This window comes from Chelonus insularis, unplaced genomic scaffold (assembly GCF_013357705.1).
Source record: "Chelonus insularis isolate UGA/USDA-ARS -01 unplaced genomic scaffold, ASM1335770v1 contig_356_pilon, whole genome shotgun sequence".
NCBI lineage: Eukaryota > Metazoa > Arthropoda > Insecta > Hymenoptera > Braconidae > Chelonus > Chelonus insularis.
This window is the reverse complement of record NW_023276521.1, coordinates 107375-123632: the sequence shown is the minus strand read 5'-3', so window position 1 is coordinate 123632 and position 16258 is coordinate 107375. Positions and strand designations below refer to the sequence as shown.

The following is a 16258-nucleotide window of genomic DNA, read 5'->3' as shown; positions in this document are numbered from 1 at the left end:
TTGATTGAAATTCTAAAAAGCTAATGTTTTGACCTAACAAAATATTCAGCTTTATAACAATATAATTAAAAGTGTTAGTGGATTTGCAACAGACGGTGAAATCCCAAACTTGACTATATCGAACTTTGAACAAGGGAATTACTGACTCGATGAAATGAGATTGTCAAGCTGGTACCTTTTTTCTCTTGAGAACATTTGTTCCAACCTACCTCTGCCATCTGGCAATGGAAAATACGATTCATATATGAGAGAGAAATTCAGATGATTCGGCTTGTTTTCGAAAACTAATCCAACTAATAATTTTTTTTGTTCAAGCACACTAGGTATTTGAACAAATGGTATGTACCAAGTTTTAGTAGGATTAAAATAAGTGTGTACGAATCTGAACCAGAGCAGAATAGAAGCAAAAGAAAAAGAACATTTATATTTTTTTTTATTAGTGTCGTATTTTATAGTGAGCTGATTACTAAAAGTTTATTAATTGCTTGAATTTGGAACTTTATAAATAATAACATAGCATTGCACAGAACAGAATGAATTTATTCATTAAAGACTTTCCTCAAATATCCACATTTGGTCTCGGTTAAGATTAGTCTCTCTAATTAGTTGGTAAATAAACAACTGCTGGAGCTTTTTCATTAATTCATATGATGATTATTAGGGTTGAGAAAACTTTCAATGCTTTTAAAGAGGATGATTAAGTAAAATAGTAGAATAATTAAATTGTTGATAATTTACTGTTCAATCGTGATGAAAATATGTCTTGAAGAGACTAAATTTATTAATGGTTGATTAATATTATCATCTTAATGCAAGAAATTTCCAAATATTAAAGAATATTTTCAGCTGTTTAAAAAATATCAGTCATAAACTAATTCATTGGGAAGTTATTGCACACAGAAAAAATCTTCTATGAATTTTTACTAGTCAATTTAGAGTGAAATTTACAAGTCAAAAAAATTAAAAATTGTTATAAGTAAAAATAGCTAAAAAATTTCGGAAAAAGTACTAGTCTGGTTGGTCAAAATTTCTAGAAAAAAATTTATAAATTCAGAAATTTACTTTCTATTCAATATTCAATGTCAGTACAAAGATATAAGTATTTTTTATGGACACATAGAACAGAGAGTAAATTTCTAAATCTATAAATTGTTTTCTAGAAATTTATACCAACCATACTAGTACTTTTTCCTAAACTTTTTAGCTATTTCTAGTAAAAAAAACTAGTAATTTTTAATTTTCTTTTGCTAGTAAATTTCACTCGAAAGTGACTAGTAAAAATTCCTATAAAATTTTTTTCGTGTAATGGAGTCGATTTTTGAAATTGGTAATTCTTTCATATCTTTACGGTTGAAACATTTGAAAGCATATTAGACGGTTTCAACATAGATGTATGTAAGTACTCGAGAACCACTAAAGATATCGACTTTGAACAAATTTCATTTTAGAGATAATACAATGAAAAAGACCTGAAAGAAGTTTCAACAAATTCGGCCCAGCCGTTGTTTTTTATAACAAAAATAGTATAAAATAAGTTGAATAAGAAGACATTTGAAATAGATTCTACTTATTGAATGATTAAAATTATTGAAAACTAAGCTTAATATCAATACAATATGGTAGTTAATAATTTTACATAACTCTAAACAAGTATATATTGTTTATAACAATAGAAATTTATTATAATATAATATTATTTATTATTATAAGCCCAGACCCATTTTTTAATTCTTACTCTGTAAGTTGAAGTGTGTTAAAAATAAACACACATAAATGTGTTTAATGTTGACTACTATAAACGAACTATAGATGTCTTGTAGTTATTCTATGTACACTTCAGGGCATGTTAAAATGTATAATTTGTTTATAACATTTAATATTAAATACGTTCATGTGTGTTCATTTTTAACACACTTCGATTTGCAGTGTATTATACTATTTATGTAATATCAGTTTTAGAATTGTGAAAAAATTAATAATGTTAACAAAATTAGTTATTAACTTTTGTTATCAGTATTGGATTATCTCATTTAAATAATTAAACCATTACTTATTTGTTATTTCATCACCAGTAAATTTTTCTATCACATCTCTATTACATTTTTCTTCAGTTTTATCAAAAAAATTGCAGATAAAATCTTGCAAATTTAAAATGTTTGAAGTTTTGAATTTTTCGAGAAAAATATTTTCCATCTCATCGATCGTAAAACGCTTATATCTAATTAGATCTCGATTATGAGAGTTGTGATATCTGATTAGATCTAATTCGATCAGCGCAGACTCGTCCAATTATATGAGTCTAAATTAGTTCTAGGTAAATTTAATGATTTCAAGAATAGGTCAGAAATAGGAGAAGACATTAATTTATTAATTACCTAATAAAATCCCTTATTACCATGACCAATTGTAACAAAAATATCTTTTTAAAATAAATTCATAATTTGTAGTATTTTTGCAACACAATATTTTTTTTTTATTGATATTCAAACTAACAGAAAATTGATGATTTTTAAAATTAGATTTCAAAAACCACTTAAAAATCTTAAAACATTGTGAAAACTGTGAGTTCTTCAATTTGCTAAAAATAATACTATGAGAATCTAGTTCATTCGTTATTGATAACAAGAATGAAATAAAAATTTTCTAAGTGCAATATAAACATTGTATGAATAGTTATTCAATTTTTTGAATATTTTCAGTTTAAAAAGACAATAAATTTCTACAACGTTTTTAGAATCCAAGAATTCTATATTAATATAAAACATGAATATTAATTTATGAAATTTTCATATATATATATATATATATATATATTTAAATCTCATCAATTCGAAACTGGTGAAATTATAATTCCGTTCAGAATAATAGCAATTCAATTATGTCTCCTTAAAATTAATCATCATCATAAATTCAACTCAATTAACTAGAAATTGTTATTAAGGCACGTCTAAATTTTTACTTTCAATTACTTACAGTCCAGTCAATCTGTATCATTTTAGTCAATTTGTGAGTCAATTTTGTAGCAATAAAGGCCATTTTTTCTAGATGTAAAATTTGAAATATAAAATAATTCTATCTAATAATTACTTAATAATAATAATGATATTGATCGAAATTTAATATCACTTGTAAGAAAAGCTAAATAAACAATACGTAATATTTTCAGTTCAAATAGAATAATTATTAGTCATTGCTGCGTATAGCGCTGTCTTACTTAGATACATGGGAACAGAAAAACACGAGAAAAAAAAGGAAACACCTAAAGCTTGTTTCCGCTTCTGAGCACGTTTTTCCTCTGTAATGTGAGAAATATTTTCCTGTCTTAAAATTAAAAATTGTTTTTATTACTAAAAATCGACTTACAAATGGAGTAAAATGACGCATATTGACTGTACTATTTTTTTTTACAAAACTACGAATAGAAATCACACAATAAATTAAATGTAATGAAATTTTGTGAAATTAATTATGGATTCCAAACAATTTTCTCAATACACCAATATAATTATGTTTATAATAATTATTCAAACAAATTGAAACGAAATTGATACTTGCAAATTCTATCACCAAGGTTTGTATTTAATGTATTCATCAATATTAACAAATAATATTTATAAATTATAAATTAATAATACAAATGACAACTGGAAATGCTTCAAATTTAATATTAAAATAACATAAATAAAATTTTTAAGTAAGATAATGATATTGCAATTAATTTAGATGTAAATATAAAAATATTTAATTTATTCATATACATAGGTTGCAATTGAATATTATCACAAGTCATGTTATATGATTGTTATTATTTTTACTGAAATTAAAATAATACTCAACTGTGTACATCGTTTTTTCATTTCAACTCACTTTAATTTAAAATTCGTGTTATATTCAGGAGTTTTTCGGAACACTGAATTCAAATCTAAAGTCTAAATTTTTTAATACTCAACAGTTGACTAAAAAGTAAAGACTTAAAAATAAAATGGATAAATAATTATTTTTTGAGCTTGAATTCAATAAATCAAATTATATTGAATAAAAGGAGAAAATTGAAATTTTTGTCTATTTTAAAAATATCTGCCAAAAAATAAGCACTTTTTTTGATAGAATAAAAAATAATATAATCAAAATCCTGTAGAAATTTTACGACATGTCAAATGTATTTAAAGTAACTGCCAGAAAATTCTACACTTGATTCTCAACTTCACCATTACTAAATTGTTATTTGATAGACAATGGAAAGTTAAAAAACGAAATTAAAACTTTATAATTATCGTGACAAAAATATTCATCCAAAAATGAAATATACATTTCTCAAATCATGTCAGGACACTAATATTGACAAAATTCATTTTTCACAACCCACTTTTATTTAGTATATAACATTACTTACGTCAACTCTTTTAAATCTTACAATAAGCTGGCTATTCTTCAGCAGTTTCTTTTGAGTTTAAAAACTGCAAAAAAAGCTACAACTTTCTACTATTCCCTAAAGCTACCCCAAATATAAATATTTTGCTTCTTTGTATCATCAGTACACTAAAAGAAATGAACAAACATTCTAAAAGAAGCTGGTAATTATGAAATGTCTCTTAACCATTGTCTTGATCTCAGGCTTTTATGAAAATGCTTGGAGATCACCTTTTATATCCTTCCTGACTTTTGTTTTATAGTTTGATCGTTTATAAGGTGTTATAGAATATTACTTCGACACATAATATAGATATTAATAATAACGATCGCACAACAAATTATACGCTTAAAACTGTTCAACAATGTTTAAATTACACTAAAACTTTGGAAACTATTGTTTCAACATGAGTAATATTTACATATTAATGGGTACTCTAAGTGAACGAATCATGAAAATGGAGTTATTTATACTCAATTCACTAGCACAGTTAAAATATCTATTAATATCTATCAATAAATAATAAAATTAAATTAATTTTTTTTTGCATTGTATTAAAAATTAAAATTCATACGATTATCAACATAATATTTTTGAATATTATTCACAAATACTCTGAAAGTAGTATTTATTCCATTAAAACTACAGTATGTTTCATTTGATTCGTAAAATCAGTTGATTTGCTAAATATGATGTCAAAGATAACGAGAATAATAGAATTTTTAACGATTGAAAAATTTAAATAAAAAAAAGAGATGCTAACAGCAGTACATAATTGAAAAAAAAAGTTTTAATAAATATTTCAAAAGTTTTAATTTTAAATTTAGGTGAGTATTAAACTGCTATATGAAAACAGCACATCATTAAAACATCATATGGAGCAATTACACGTGGGAGTGACACAGGATGCTATGAATGCTGATGCGTAGCATTACAACGTAGATTCGTGATGGAGGTGATGAAATGAAATATTCTGCAAGCTCATTGTTCTAGCATTACGAATGCAACCAAGTGAAAATAGGATTTTCTGAATTGATTAGATTCAACCTGTCAAGAATCACTATTATTTTCATAAAGTTACATGACATTTGAAAGAAGAAGAAGGGAAAAGACGAAGAAACGAGGAAGACTTTGGTGACGTCTCATTCGCTAAGATTATTATATAAATTATGAAGAATAAAAGATTACTTATAGAACCATCTGTTCTTTAACTTGCCGGCGTTTTTTCAAGTAGTCAGGAGAGGGTTGTAAAGAACTGGAGTCATTGTAATAAGAATGAAGATTGAATTTTGAATAAATCTTAAAGTTTGAACATTTTTACATAAATTATAGACAATCGCAAAGAATGAAATTTATTACTAATAATAATATGTGATTATTTGAAATTATTTTAATTTCAATCCTAAAAAAATCCATAATTTTAAGGAAATATTTTTCAAATAAATATGTAATTTTAAACTGTGTGACTTGCCAATGATATTGGTTGGATTATTTGGAAGTTATTAACCATTTTTGATTCATATTTGGAACTATAAAATAATTCATCAGCAGTTTATGTAATATGCAAACTAACACAGTAGCAGTAAATATAATTTTTAATCAATGAATTATGGAACTTGTCAGCGGAAATTAAGTCATGATTAATATACATTACATATGGATCAGCAAAGTCATGATTTATGAGTCATATATTATGCTGATTAAAAAACCATCCCTCCAACTTCATTTTAAGCTTTCTATTATTACTTTTAAAGAGATATTTTATTCTTAGAATAAAGTAATAAATGATTCGATGATTAGGAGTTTTATTACAAAAAAAGTAAATTTACTTATTCACTGATTGATCAATATTCTATCAAGTTAAACTCTAGAGCTATTCTTTCTAGAAGAAAAAATTTAGTGACACGTTTTGCATTGATTTTATTTTATTGAATTGAAAGAATTTACTCTTATTTTTTTTTATTGTTTTTTGAATAGAAGAAAAGATGTTATCATAAATGATTGGATTTACAAAGCAATAAATATATATCAAATTATTCATTAGATTCAAATAAACATAGAAAACATTAACTCCAACTACTTTCCAAACTTCATTGATATAATTAAAACCAAGCTTACTTTATTGACCCAATCAGCAAATTTTTAATAGAATTAATTTCAAAATTGAAAAGTTTCTAGACTCGTTATTTCTACAAAAATGATAAAATGAAATTTCATTAGATACTATTAGATCTAAATAGTTATACTGAATTAGATCAAATTAAATTGTGCTAATTATCATGAATCATAATATTATGTTCGATTGGATCTTGTTAGATCAGATTGGAACAGAGGTTGAATTCACCTTGATGTATTTGGTTCAGATGATTCTGTTTAGAGTTGCATATTCAAAGCTACTATAATTATGCAATTATCACCAAAGATCAATATCGTTGGAGTCGAACACCCTAGAGAATTTTCTCTACCAAAACTCAACTGAATCAATTGAGGGAAACTTTCGTAATCAAGGAGATCTCAGGATGTTCAAAAATATAACTTTGAAACCCAAACTAGTCCAATCATTCTCAAAATATTGTCAAACACGAATTTCCCTCACATATGCATAATACTATTATGAGTTTTTTTTGACAAAAGTTAGGAAAAATATTCAAAGCAGAAAGTTCTAAACTTGGTCTCTAAGGTGTTAGACAATTTGCAAGTAGTTGAAAATTTAATTTCAATTTATCATCGTTCAATAAATAATATGAATATTCTAATAGCTCATACATCGCTTATAATAATTAGGCAGAATCATCTCAACCGATTTTGAATGCACTAATTAAAATAATAATTATCATCTAGGATTTCTCTTGCATATTACATATAGATACTAATATTTCAATACAAAGTACTCCAATAGTTATGACATTATTTGTCTGAGTTCAATATCATAGACAATACGTAAACTATAATCATCATGAATAATTTAATAAGCATTGGCTAAAGGATAAATTGTAGTTAGTAACTGTAAATTTGATTGTAATAAATGTATATTCACAGTTCGTGACCACAAACTTGCTAAAAGGAATATCGACAGAGGTTGTTAATTAATTGATGGAAAAGGTGCGACTATGATGAAATGGGGAGGAAATTATTACTCTTACCTTTGTACAATGTATAATAGAAGGTGCGGCAAGGATAAAGTCTGATTTAAAATTTAAATAATTTTACTTAAGTTGTATAAATTAAGGATTAATCGTTTTATTCAGCAAAATTGATTCAATAAATTGAAGAAATATTTTGTTTTACATTGGGACTATGATAATGTTTCGAAAAACAAATATTATTATTTTAATTAGATGAATTATTAATCAGTCAACCAATGCTTAACACGAGTAAAATATTATTTGAAATTCCATTAATTATTCTAGAAATGAACTCTATACACGAAATAAACAGAAAAATTTTGTGGTTACGAATCGACATATATGTGAGATATAATTATTGAATTAATTAAAAACACTCAGAAAACATTTTCATACCAGAAATATTACAACAATTTTAATGAAAATAAATTTATTTCGAGAGTTTAAAGTTCATCAACTTCTGAAAGATTGAATCACGAATCTACTATTGTACTTGAAGATTAGAATTGCTGGATTGATTTCTATTGAAAATAACTTTATCCTAGAGTAATCTAGGATTAGAAAGGTCTCTAGTCAAATAAGTTGAATCATTTAAAAAGAAATAAAAAAGAAGTGAAAATGTTAAACTAAAAAAGGACGATTTTTCCCTGATTATCTTCAATATGATTAAATAGGGTTAATCCAAAATCTAAACTCGAAGGGTTCAAGTACTTTAAAACGTATCAGAGAGGGAAATGTGTATTAACATCAGTTGAACTGTTCTCAAGATATCATTAGTCTGAATATATTTTTGAAGAACCATCCGAAAATGTCTGTTTAACATTTTGATTTTCTCTTAATTTTTTCCTCTCAATAAATTAATTCATTTCTCCAATGACATCAATCAATGTTCATTCATTTTATTTTTCTCTTGAAAAATATTTTTCTTCAACTGGACCAGAATCAGATCTAATCATAATATTAGCTCATCATAAGATATGCTCTAGAATTAACTATCCAGTACGAAATTGAATTATCCCACGTTTGCCTTTTCAACATGTTAAACTAATCTAACATTTATTATCTATTTCACCCGTCATTTCCTCATGTACCATTTCTACCTGACAAATGATAATATTCATGAGGAATATTTATGAAAAGAATAAAATCTTATAATGCATATAATAGTTTTATCTCAGCTCAATCGAAATATTACGTATGTATTTCATGTAAATTCACATATGCAGCAATGCTCTACGTAGCATGCATCATAAAACAGTTTCTACAAGAATCATCTGACTCATGTATTGGTTTATACATAGGGTTGCATGGTATAATTTATCGACATGTTGGCTATAAAAAAGGTCACCGATCTCCTGATGGACTTTATTCATTAATTGTAACCTGGATGCAATCAGTTGATCACTGATTTGCTTTGGCATTTCATTTTATCATTATCACGATGCGATACAATTGTGTATCAATGCAGTAAAATTTTATATTTTTTCTTGATACATAACAAGTGTTCGTCAATGTATTGGAAGCAGTGAATTCGTTGTAGTTGGACGAACTATTGTCAGCTATTGAACAATCCAATATTCAAATGATGCGGCTGAGAGGAAAACCAACCAGAGCTTTTGAGCCGGCCACACTAGTGCGAGTGATTAAAAAAATGATAACAGATATAAATAAATTGATCGAGTTATTATATTATTTATATCTATCAAGGATTCTTATATTATTATTTTATTTTATGTTTTAATTTTCTGATAGATGTTAAGTGGCTTTATCCGATATTACTTGTTATGCACAGCTTGTTGATGAACAAATCAGTAAAATGGTAATGGATTTTTTTAATTACATTTCATAAAATTCTTTATTCCAGTCTGAAATGATTATATAACACTTTATGACATATTTACTTCAGCATTGAAGTTTCTTTTTCGTTACTTTAACGAAGAAATAATTTTTTATGAGGTGTCTGGAAGCGAAAAAATTTACTGACTTATGGATAATTGTTGAAAGTACGATATTAAATGTTGAATTGTTTATTGTGAAAATAAAACAAAAAAATATTAATTAATCATGAGAAGTTCTTGAAATAGATTTCGTAGAATTTTCCAAGTGTAAAGTCAAAGAACGAAATTGGTTTGTCTGTTAGAACGGTGTAATAGTGCTTGTAATAAAGTTCTCTCATCTAAGCATATACCTAGGCTATATTATGCTAACTAAAAATAAACTAATAAGAATCTCTGAGATATTAAAATCTTTTTAAACTCACTTTTACTAAATTATCATTGTTGTGATATATTTTTTATTCTGATAAAATAGATTGTGAAAAAATTTTTCACTGTAATAAATTTTTGTATTAAACTTAGGATTATTTTTAAACAAAATAATATCGAGATTCGTTTTAAAAATCGATTGAATTTTATAATACAATAGATTATATATTGTTATATTTTTATCTTGGTAAAATAGATTGTAATTAATTTTATCCATTTTTATAAATGTGATAAAAATAAACCTCAAAGGAGAATCGTTGTTAAATTCTATTTTGAAAAAAAAAAACAAATAAAAATATGGAATAATTATTATAAAAGTAAAAATTACAATTGTTTATTAACAATTTACGTAAAAAACATTGTTATTTTAGCCAAAATGTAAATTTATATATACACCATTGAAGAATTACAGGAATTATAATTTCAATTTTAATTTTGAATGTTTTAAAATAATTGCGGTATTTGGCAATTTATCTCAATGTATATTACTCAGTATTTTATTTAATGAATATATATCTGGTATTAAAGGATGCAATTCATCTGTAATACTTGAATCAAATTTGATTGGTGCTACATTCAATTCCAACATTTCCAGTTAATAATCAATTAATTAATCAATCCACCTATAATTTATATTACGCTCTTTGAATAAATACGTTCTATGAAATACTCAATATTTGTTTTATTTCAAAGTAAAAGCTAGAATTTTCAATCTTCTTTAATAAAAAATTCAACACTATTTTTATAATAATAATCAATATCATTAAAAGATTTAGTTATATATCCCACAGTGTGTTTCGAATAGCTTTTTAAGAAGCTTTTTCAAAGCTTAATATTGAAAAATGTGATGCTTACAACCGTGACGGAAGTACTGCTTCTAATCCGTAAGTGGTGTAGTTCAAACAACCTCTCCTTCTACTTATTTCTGTGCAGTAATTTTTTTTTTCGTTTAAACACGAAAAATTCTCGGCTAGGCGTTCACAGTTGAACGATTTTCTTCCAAATGATGAAGTACTCACATGTGACAATGTCCAGGTCAATCGTCTGAGGGTCTCCAAGTAATTTAAGACTTTAGGCCTGGTCATGGATTTTAGGTACGAGTGGCCAGCACATGTCTCACGTTAAAGCTTTATGTCATCCCATGAACCATCCGTTCTTCCGTTCTGTATATGTCATCAAAAACGTAGCGACTCATAAAACTCTCAAGTGAATACTAAAGATGTAATTTATTGCAAAAAAAATAAAACGCAACAACGTGAACGTTGATGTTCTGTGTAAAAGCAGGAGTAAATTTTTTATTTTAATTTAGCAATCAAAAGCAAAGTTCAGCCTGTTAACTTGATCGTCTTTGGTGAGGTCTCAAGTACCTTCTAAGAGTAGTATCATTGATTCTTCATGATCGCAAGATTACTGAGTTGATATCATCTGTTGGAGAATTTATACGTGCTTGGAAGGTTGCTAATGTCAAAGCCTTTGATGTAGAATTTGCTTTGCTTGAAAACCAAAATTATCGTTGGCCTCGATCATGTCTACCATGCGGGTTTTGACGTAAGTCCTACCACACCTTCAAAGTCTTCATCGCGTTAACGACTTCGTGTGGTGCACTGGATCTCTGACAGCCTGCAAAGATGGTGGATTAACGACTAGGTGCGCTATGACCCACCTGGGATAAACTGATCTCTTTGTGATGGCGTTATACTGTGTGATGTCGTTTCCTGGGGCGTTTGTTAAAGGGATAATAAAAAAGTTTGGCCCAATGACAAAGCAAGTAATTAAATCAAGTTTTTTTTTAATCTTATATTCTAATGAAAAATTCTTTTTACTTCAATTCAATTTTATCTCCACTCAAACTCTATTGTCAGCAATTTCGAAAGATTATTACGCTTCGAAATATTGGCATGTCAGATCTGTTGCCAAGATGACGAAAATCGATACTTGTTGTCTGTAGTACACAAAACAACAATTGAAAGATATGATTCCATTGGAGGGTGTACTCTGTAGTAGAACATAGCTTCGATGACACATGGCTTTTATGATATCGTCAAGTTCAATGAAATAAGTGGACAAAGTCAACTGTGCCTTCATTCTATCACTATATACCTGTGACGTACTGAAACTTAACCGAACTATCTCTTTTTGCGGATTTTAAACTAGAAGAGTGTATAAAAACAGTAGTTGGTCGAGAATGAAAGAGAAAAAATGAGAAAAATAAGTGGACTTCAACATAGTCTTGAAAGATCTACTCTGGTGCAGTAGTGAGTGTCGAAGAGATCGAAATAAAATCCCGAAAAAATGAGCTACCGAATAATGAATAATTGTACTGATACAGCCAATTCCCTTGGCAATCTTCCCACAAAATAAATGAATACGATGAGAGTTTGCTTTTAGACATATTGTTTATACAATATCTATGAGCTTCTGTGTTTTTCTATACTCTGGCGAATATAATACCTATATAATGCATTCGTGTTATTCTACTCTGGTATAAGATCTAATACAGCTTGAGCAAATACTGTACCAGACAGTGAAATAAATTCATCAAAATGACATGTATCATTTGTCATGTAGGCAACAACTCTTTTCACCACTTATTTATATACTGCTAATCATGCCTTTTTAAATCATATTATCATTTGTCTCATATACATTACCTAAATTATCCGCTTGTGCAGCTGCAAGTTGGAGACCGAGCATCAGGGACACCAGGAGTGCAGGCATGTTGGACACTAACTGATATTGGTATAGCCGCTTGCAACGTTTTGGAATTATCACCCAGACCCTCGGGTCCTATTCATCGCCCCACATTCAAGATCGTTACTCAAAATCTGCTGGACAAAAATCATGCTATAACATTAAAGTTGAATTAAATTAATATATGATTGATGATGTATCAATAAAAACACATATACATGCCACTGGTAGAAAATGCGGATAAAAACCGATGAACGATGAATTACACTTTACATTAGAATATAATTTTTTGTTGTTTATTGTCGATATTTCTAACGTGAAAGGTAGTTTTCACTAATTAAGGGTTGGAAAATATGAATAAAAGAATCAAACATAGTAATTAGTGCTAGTTCTGATTGTAAATCTGTATTGTGTGTATTGACCTGGTTTTTATGTAAGAAATGACGAGAATTTTTTTTAACTTTTTCAAATCTATGATGTAAATAATCAAAACTATGTAGTAAAAACCGAATAAAGTACAATGCACATGAATGTATTACTTATAAATTTTGAGCAAAACTACTGATCGGATTTTTTGTTAAATCCTACAGGGTCAATGGATTTAACGATATTTTTTTCTTTTTATTAAAAGCGTATTGATAATTTATATTTGCTTTCAGCAATTTAAATATTTAAGTTTAAAATAGTCTAAAATATTTCTGAATATAAGGTATTTGTGTCGTTGGATTTAAACTGGATTATGGCTTTAGGTAGGGATTAACAGATATAACAAATAATACTGTCAATCTTAGCTGAAATCTTAGTTAATTGTTACTAACAATTCAATACAGAAAATATTAAAAATGATAAGTATATATATATGCTTTTTTTAAACTAATGATTCATAAATTTTGTTTTATTTAATTATGTCTTGGTATGAACAATTTTTTTTATATTGTGTATTTGAAAACAAATAAATGCAAGAGAAAATTGTCATTAATTATTCAAAAATATTTCAGAACACTGAAATTGTTATAAAAAGTAATACATGTGCAATACATTATTCCAAATGTAAATAAGAGATGAAAATATTGTTTCACGAAAGGTGATATACATTGTTCTAATTAAAACTGTAAAAAGTATTGTTAAAAATTTTAATCAATTCGACTCGTTATAAATAAAATGTATTCAAAACAAACAAGCTCAATATACACCATACGAATGAGTGCAACTCTTCATCAACATTTTTATAAAGAAATTATTTTTAATAAAATAATGAATATATTAATGGCAGATTAATAATAGAGCAGTTTGTTATCTCGAAATATGATGAAGGTGAAAATTTTAGTACGATAATTTAATTTTTAGAAAATTTTAATAAATGATAGTAATTGGTCATTCAATACTTATAATGAAGTATATTTTTATTTAACTGGATATGGAAGTAAAGTAGATTGTCAATAAAAATTATAAACGATCAGAAAAGCTTTTATTTCTCTGGACAGAAAACTCAATACGGAATCGGATCAATTTTTATGATTTATAGATCATACATTACTCTTGTCAATTTGTAAAAAATGTATCAATGGTTTATTAATGAAACAACTATTAAAAATAAAAAAGAAAACTACAATTTTAAAATTGTCACAGATATTTCTCTTATAATAAACCAAGTTTTTTTCATAGACATTAGTGTAAATTGTTATTTGATCAAAAAATGTAAATCTGTTCTTAAATAAAACACGTTGACAAATATTTAAAACTTAAAATTTGTCGCTTATATAATAACTCAATGTCCACTAGCTCTTCAGTAAGCATAAAAAATGTATCTCCATCGGTAACACAAAGTCAAGCAAGCTCTCTCAACGTTGCATATTTCAAGTAACAAACAATTTTCGGAGAGTGCTAGAGTAATAAGGTCTACATGCACCCAATCATTTTAACAAGGTTTAGTGTATAATTTATTTCTTCTGTAGCAATTTTGTATAATTTTTGCTCGCCTTTGTAATATTATCTTCATAGTTTTTCAACACACTAACTGGTAAATATAATTATCTATTTTCGGAACTTAATTATTTAGATATATTTTTTACAAACATAATAAGGGAATCCAAAATAAGCTCTATTAGCTGACTGACTTACAAATTTCTTTTTATAAGGAATATCTGGTCAAAAGATATTTTCCTTTTTTTCAATCTAAGAAAATCATAATGCCAATTGGGTTAATTTAATGCAATATTAAAGTTTAGTGAAAAGAGTAAATCAAAAATGAACCAAACCCTTTTTATTTTTAATGCTGATTATTTATTATTAAAAATTCCTTTTATAAATCAGGATTTTTTTGTCTTGTCATACAGTATTTATGAGTGTTGAATAGGAGAATATTTTGCAATAGATACGTATTATAAAGTGATGAAGATAGGTTTTATGAAAGAACATAAATAATCATATTCTCATTCTATTATTCATAAAGCTCTGCAAGTGCGAAACTCTGAAGAATAATTCGTACCTTTATTCGTACTATAACACGTGTAAAATATTTTCTAGAGAACATTCAATTCGTTGATTCAATTATTAGAATAGTCCAATTCAATTTTCTTCATAATATTACTTGTTTTTATTTTTAATTGTAAATCAATTCACTGTATTCACTTTCTTTTCATCAAATAAATAAAACCAGATTCAAAACTAACACTTTTTTCATTCAAAGTATGAACAAAAAACCTCGATACTTTTTATGTACGATTCGCGGTCATGCTATACATAAGTTTTCAAGTCTTCTCTTAATTCTCGTTCAAATGAAATTTCCTTCACACACTCACTTTACATATGGTGCATGTATGTATTCAAATATTACACTAGAGTCACGTATCATCCGTCATGAAACAAATATGATTTTCGTACCAAGAAAGTAAACTCACAAATAAACATTAGAAATGAAGTTTACATAACAATCCCAAAGATATTACTTTGCCACTAGTAGGTTAAACAAAAACAAATGGGAAACATTGAATGTTTGACAATGAAATTCAAGTTTTCTAGTCATTTTCACCACTCAATTGTACAACGATATGTAAACATGATTAAATGATGTATTTGATCGTGATGTACAAAGATAAATAGTGTGATTAACAACGATCACATCTACACTATTCGGCGGCCGGTGAGGAACTGACTGTTGGGGCGCTTTACTACGCCGGATCTTTCAAACCTGGGTACGTGTGACGTCACATCTACTGTTGGGTACCAACGCGCTCTGTAACGAACGGAGCAGAATCAGAACTAACTTGATGCGTTTTTCACCCTACTTGTCTTCTACATTCGATTATCTATTTTTCCCAATGTGACTAAATTACACTCATAGAAATTCTACAAGAATAATGCTTTGAATATTATTAAGCAATTCAATAAAAGTGTCTGTTTTAATGAAATGTTGATCTTTTTGGTTAGAAAAACTCGTGCAATAAAGAAGTCGAAGGAGCTTTGTTCGGTAAGAATTCTCTATACTATTTTGAAATAAAAAATGACATCTACATCGCATTAAGTTTTATTGGACATCTAACATGTTGGAATGAGATTGGCATTTTTTGTTGATCTTTCAATAGTTCCACTTTCGTCTGGGATCATTGCATTTTGATGAGCTGGGAAACTAAGACTTTTGGATTGTTTATCAGGTGACTCTAGTGGAGGGAGCTAATCTCTACTCAGCCTATTTAAGAGATTATTGTAAATGTTGTTACTGTTGTGGAGGTAAGGAAAAAAAAAGTGATTTGTTCATTTATGATGGA

General features: G+C 27.2%; 1 protein-coding gene across 3 annotated transcripts in view; it reads right to left on the bottom strand.

Moving 5' to 3' along the window:
• LOC118066841 (protein eva-1 homolog C) overlaps positions 1-15627 on the bottom strand; it is a 63286-nt gene extending 47659 nt beyond the window's left edge. For 2 of the 3 annotated variants that reach the window (XM_035083191.1, XM_035083193.1), the window contains exons 1-2: positions 14980-15627; positions 12452-12625 (exon numbers count right to left, since the gene is read on the bottom strand). In XM_035083191.1, coding sequence (XP_034939082.1) covers positions 12452-12518 — 67 coding nt within the window. In that variant the 5' untranslated portion in view covers positions 12519-12625; positions 14980-15627. Of the gene's footprint in view, positions 1-12451; positions 12629-14979 lie in introns of all 3 variants that reach the window. The other variant, XM_035083192.1, reaches the window with a different exon arrangement.
• Positions 15628-16258: the final 631 nt, after the last annotated feature.